At 35.9% G+C, this 5,860-nt stretch overlaps 1 protein-coding gene across 2 annotated transcripts; it reads right to left on the bottom strand.

Moving 5' to 3' along the window:
- Positions 1 to 307: 307 nt before the first annotated feature.
- On the bottom strand, positions 308 to 4,507 carry LOC104214161 (serine/threonine-protein kinase PBL34-like). Of its 2 annotated transcripts, XM_009763789.2 has the most exons (7): positions 4,062 to 4,138; positions 2,836 to 3,062; positions 2,350 to 2,690; positions 2,092 to 2,227; positions 1,526 to 1,659; positions 1,326 to 1,449; positions 308 to 914 (listed from the first exon to the last, which is right to left on the bottom strand). In XM_009763789.2, exons 2-7 carry the CDS (start codon positions 2,840 to 2,842, stop codon positions 460 to 462), a joined length of 1,197 nt encoding a protein of 398 aa, XP_009762091.1. In that variant the 5' UTR covers positions 2,843 to 3,062; positions 4,062 to 4,138; the 3' UTR covers positions 308 to 459. The 2 variants fall into 2 exon arrangements, with proteins under 2 accessions (XP_009762091.1, XP_009762090.1); XM_009763788.2 differs by lacking the exon at positions 2,836 to 3,062 and having other exon boundaries at positions 4,062 to 4,507.
- Between the last annotated feature and the right edge of the window lie 1,353 nt (positions 4,508 to 5,860).

The following is a 5,860-nucleotide window of genomic DNA, read 5'->3' as shown; positions in this document are numbered from 1 at the left end:
GAAGTTAGGCTCTGGCAGACCCGAAAGTCTGAATCTGAACTGCAAGGCTTGAAACTTCAGATTCCCGATTGGAACTTCAGTCCAATGATCTAGAGTTTGATTCTAAGGCGGCTAAACTTTCAAAATTTTGTAAACTTCGGCTATTGTTTAAATTGGGGTCATAAAAAGACTATTTTTGCACTTCGCCCTCAAAATCTACGAGCAACAATCTAGAAATAAAGGGTTTGCAATTACATACCAAGAAAATTAGTAACAATTAATGTCAGCGGTCAGGTTTAGATGCTGCTCTATAGATTTCACCTTGCAATAAGAGGAAAATGAGCTACCACCTCAAATTCTATTCATAGCCTCATCAAATTTCAAACACACATTACAATAAAAGCCTGCTGTTTTTCTTCTTCAATTAGTTTTGAGGCTTCATTTCCTACTTGTTTAGTTCAGAGAAAACTAAAAAAAGCATTATTTACAATGTTGCCTACCAGAATGTAACGGAGACTCTCTGATACTCCTCGAATGATTATAGCTAAGTTGTTGCATTCCGTCTAGTTTCTTCTTTCGCCTTCCTGATTGCATTAAGCGAGAATGATTTGATAATATAGCGAGATCATTGAGGTCTTGAAGCAGTGTAAGAGCCTTCACAACTTCATCCATTGTAGGACGAGATTTAGGATCCCTGCTCAAGCACATGTAAGCTAGCTGTGCGATCTTTTGCACCCCTTTAACGGAGTAATTTAGCTCTAGCCGAGGGTCTACAAGTTGATAAAACTTTCTCTTGTCAGCTAAATATGGCCTTGCCCATGCTACAAGATTTTGTTCTCCACTCGGGCGCTTTTTGTCCATGGACCTCCTACCAGTTAAAATCTCCAAGAGTACAACACCAAAACTAAAAACATCGCTCTTTGATGTCAAATGTCCTGAGAAAATAGAAGACAGGTTTTGCTCATGTATTGACATTCAAAATACATTAAGCAGCGAGCTGTGGCGGAACCACATTTAACACAGACACCCCCTTCGCTAGAAAATTAAACTATATTGCTACATAAAAGTATTTGTTTTAAGCATATATACTATAAGTTGAATCCCCTTGGCTTTTTCGTGTGTTTAATTTTTTTATATTTTGATACCCATTAGTGAAAATTTTGGCTCTGCCTCTGGCGGTGAGGACCTGTTTACTCGCCATATCTTGATCATGTTCCATTCAGATTAAGATATGTGTGTTTTATAGACCATCATAGGATATTTATCCCTTATCTTCCTAGCAAATACCCTAGGAAATCTCATATAATCCTAAATACAAATTAAAGAAACTAATGAGAGTTGTTTACCTGTCATCACATATTCTGGAGCAGCATATCCATAAGTTCCCACAACTCTTGTAGAAACATGTGTTTTGTCACCTTGAGGACCAGCTTTAGCAAGGCCAAAGTCCGAAAGCTTAGCATTATATTCCTGCAGAATTTATATTAGTGTTGGAACCCAGGGGAAGTATTAGACGACATAATTGGAGATGTTCCTCATCACTTACCGAATCAAGTAAAATATTTGATGTCTTGAAATCTCTGTAAATGACAGGTTCAGGGCCTCTGTGGAGAAATGCTAAGCCTTTGGCTGCACCAAGCGCAATTTTTATCCTATTGGACCACGGGAGAGGTATTGTCCCTATGAACAGTTATAATAGGCATCAGCAGTTGCATTTTACCACAGAAGCACAAAATCAGGATAGAACAAGCTTCGGCATTTAGTTTTTGCGGTCTGCATATGTTATCTATGTTGGTCATAGACGTTATCGTACTTACATTATGTACCGGGTTCATCTGAACCCAATACTTGTGACACGGAGCATAAACTTAATGTATAAAAATCCATTAAAATTGTATAAATTAGTAGTTACGAACCCATAATGTTAAACATACAGTGGGTTCAACGCTAAGAATAGAGCTTAAATCCTGGATCAACCTCTGGTTTTTGTCAGGACTAAGTTTCAGGACAAATTACAAAAGTCTTTCAGCTGTGAAGAGTGATAAAAGGTCACTTTGCTTGCATTATTAAGACCAAATGTTTCAAAACGCAACGAGAAATCAGAGAACTCACTTCTAAAAAGATGGTTTTCAAGGCTTCCACGGGTCATGAACTCATAAACGAGCAGCCTTTGATCATCTTCAATACAGTATCCGATTAACTTGACAAGATTAGGATGATGAAGCTGTCCAAGGAAGTCTACTTCTGCCTGCATTAAATTCATTACATTATATCCATTGCATATACTTCTTTACAGTCTTTGCTTACTCTATTCTGACTCATTTTTTTACTACTAAGCACTAACCACGAGCAGATAGTCTACGTACTAACCACCCATTCTCTATGGCCTTGAAGACCATCTGGTTTCAAGCTCTTGACAGCAACCGTAGTCCCAGAACCGGGCTTTGCTGGTGCTGTCCCGTTCTCGTCTATCCAGCCTTTGAATACGTATCCAAATCCACCTTCACCAAGAATACTATCCGGTCTGAAGTTCCCCGTTGCAGCTTTTAGCTCTTGAAATGTGAACTGAAGCAGCTGCCGTTGCACTTTGTTTTCTGCAGCTGGTGTAAGTGTTGGTAAATCAGTATCATGAGGGGTATCAGAAGATACTCTTGCTTCATCCGGAACGCACATCTCCCGGTTGCTAGCGTTTAGGTATCTAGTCTCTGTAGCTGCACTTGCAAAAAGATGTTTGATTGTAAGTACTTCAACATATATCTCTCAATATTTCTTTCTAGGATTACACATACTACATTTTGGTTTCCAACATGTAATGTTGTCTAGATTGTTAAATTAGATGGAGAGAGTGGTAGAAACCTGTCATAGAAGGTTGATGTATGCAGGGGCGGAGGCACAAGCCGACCTACGGGTTCGGCCTAACCCATTAGCTTTTGCTCAAACACTGTATTTGGTGTTTTGAATTCATGAAATATGTATAAACATTAAATCTAGAACCCATTCATTATAATTCGAAGTTGTGGTCCCAAAATCCAAAACCCATAAGGTTAATTCCTGACTCCGCCTTTGGATGTAGGTGCTATTTGCTGAAGAACAAAATCATTGAAAACATTTGAGTATGTTTTTCTTTCCAAAAATTCTATTAAACTATTGGGGGACCGGGGAAGGGGAAGGGAAAGGGGGACAGTGCGAATTGAATTCACACCTATTACGTCGGAGGCTCCAACCGATACCACTAGACTCCAACCAATACCAATAGACTGTAAGACTTGGTGTTATACTTGAGCATGTATTTTCATTAATCAAGGGAATTAAGCTGAATACTCCATTCAGCTTTAATTATCCATTAAACAATAGAAACAACCTTTGAAATATTAATAGAAATTATCCTCCCTTGGTTGGTTGGGAGAACCATCAATGACAATAGATTGAAATTGTGTGAGGTTTGGCAAGAATTGCTAAATAAACAATCTTGAAGATGGTCATCAAGCAGGGGGAACTCCAGCAAACAAGAAGTCCACATAGATAAATACCCATCGTCCCTGTCGCTCGATTTAAGCTCGCCTCAATCCCATATGACTATTTGTATACGATCGCTCAATAAATAAAAGAAACTTACAAATGACTTAAAGAAAGCTTAAAGAATCACTAAACATGTAACACTATAAATATATTAGCTAAATTTGAAAGATCAACGCTTTAAACTTAAACAATGACAAATATATTTTAGTTTTTGCATTCAAGAGTGTGGCCGAGGTTTCAGGTTCAAATCCAGCGGAGTTAAAAACACACTAGGTAATTTATTTCCAGCAATATAAGTCTTGATAGAGTGATCAAGAGGTCACGGGTTCAAGCCGTGGAAACGGACTATTGCAGAAATGCCGTGTAAGGCTGTTTACAATGGACTGGACCCGCATAAAGGGAGCTTAGTGCACCATTTTAATATAAGTCTTGATAGACAAAGTTACCAGGTGTCTGGATGAGAAGGTACCCGATAAAATAGTTGACGAGCACAAGCTAGCCCAAACACCGCCGTCACAAATAAAATAATAGCAAAAGAAAAGGGGTTATAAGTAGAAACAAACCTGCATCATAGACAAGACTAGTTCTTGGAATAGAATTAGCAGAGTGTTTAGAAACAGAAGAACTACAAGCACCTCCAATAACACTGGACCTAAGAACAGCCCAACACCCACAATTCTTATTATTCTTCATCTTATTATTTTCCATGTCCTTCTCTTTCTCTTACTCTTCTTCACTTGTTAGTTAGCCTTTTCATGAACTGTAAACGAGAGAGAGAAAAAGAGAAAGCATTGAGAACAAAGAAAAGATTCACCATATATGCTTATTGAGATAAAAAGGAAGAGAGAGGAAAAAAGGCGGAAATTCCTTTGTTTGGTGTGAGAGAGAGATTGAAGGCATCATCATCAACAACATGATGGCAGTGTGTACAAAAAGAACTTTTTTTCCCACTCTGCCTTTTTCTGTAGGGAATGCCAGCCTCTTCACCTAGCCCCCACCTCTTCCCAAACCAACGGCGGATGCAGAATTTTGTGTCATAATATAAATAGTTAGATATATCGAAAAGTAAAAGTAGAGTCAATATATAATAAATATAGATAAAATAAAAAAATTTATCTAGCAAAATAGTGTAATTTTCTGGTAGAGGGGTGTGGCTTGACACCGCTTGTTGGCTCCGCCACTGCCCCAAGCACCCTATTCTTTCCTCATTCCTCTGCAACAACAGTTAACAGTTGAACAATTAAGAGCCCGTTTGGACATTCAATATTGTTTCCTTTTTTTCAAAAAAAATTCACTTTTTTTCGAAAACATGCATTTTGAAAATTTTTAAAAATTTTAAAAATACCAAAAAACTATTTTTCAAAATTTTCACTCACAAAACTTCAAAAACAATTCAAACTGAAATTTATGTCCAAACACAACTCTAAATTTTAAATACCATTTTCACTTGAAAAAAAAATTCACCAATTTTTGGAATTTTACAATTCTTATTTCACCATTTTTTGGAATTTTACAATTCTTATGTCCAAACGTCTACTAAATTTTTGGGCTTTCCGTCATGTCCGACTAATTTGAACTCGCAGAGAAAAGTTCCTGTTGGGATAAAGCGTTTCTTACTAAAGACAATTTTATTTCGGCGCTCAAATATTAAGAATGTAGAACTACGTACCATCGCATCAGAAAATTTGGAATAACATTTGAATTGCTTAAAGGGGTAGCAAGTTGCGACACCCATAGTTCTGGTAATAAAGAGTACTATAAATTTAGCAACCTCATTGCATTTTTCTACTCTACGAGTACAAATAATTAATTTTTTCATATGCTTTTTAAATATTTAAATTATTAATTATTATGATTTATAATACTTTTTCGTAGTTTTTAAATATGTTAATTTTATTTTGAAAAATTTTAAAAATTATATCTAAATGCAAGGTCCAAATTAAGAAATTTGAATCTCAAAAAACGAGTGTCGCATAAATTGGGACAAAGAAAGTATCTAATAACTTTAAAAAATAATAATCTATGCAAATTCAAAAGATATTCAATTATTTTAAATTCAAGTATTATAGTAATATAATAGTAATATTTTAGTATTTAAAAGATTATTCCATTTACTCACTATATAACATTTAATGAATTTAATTTATCGTTTTTATTATAAGTAAGTGAGTGAAGATTTACTGCAATGCGAGTAAATAAAAATCAGTGTACGTGGAACTTCTAGAAGTTAGGCAAAACATGGCCTTTTGTAATTTAGCAACTTATGCCATTTATAGATGAAAAAACGAACAAAAAGATAGGAGTATCTAATTTCATAACAGAAACATATCTTAAGGTCGTGCTTTGTCAAAATAATTAGTAT

The sequence above is a fragment of the Nicotiana sylvestris genome, chromosome 11 (genome assembly GCF_000393655.2).
Source record: "Nicotiana sylvestris chromosome 11, ASM39365v2, whole genome shotgun sequence".
NCBI classification, from domain to species: domain Eukaryota; kingdom Viridiplantae; phylum Streptophyta; class Magnoliopsida; order Solanales; family Solanaceae; genus Nicotiana; species Nicotiana sylvestris.
This window is presented reverse-complemented; position numbering and strand designations above follow the sequence as displayed.

Excerpts from the sequence above, each read along its gene's own strand:
- LOC104214161 (XM_009763788.2), bottom strand. The coding sequence starts at position 4,206 with ATGGAAAATAATAAGATGAAGAATAATAAGAATTGTGGGTGTTGGGCT. Across the intron at positions 2,228-2,349 it reads AAGGCCATAGAGAATGGGTG|GCAGAAGTAGACTTCCTTGG; the intron begins GTTAGTACGTAG and ends AATTTAATGCAG. Across the intron at positions 1,660-2,091 it reads TGAAAACCATCTTTTTAGAA|GGACAATACCTCTCCCGTGG; the intron begins GTGAGTTCTCTG and ends AACTGTTCATAG.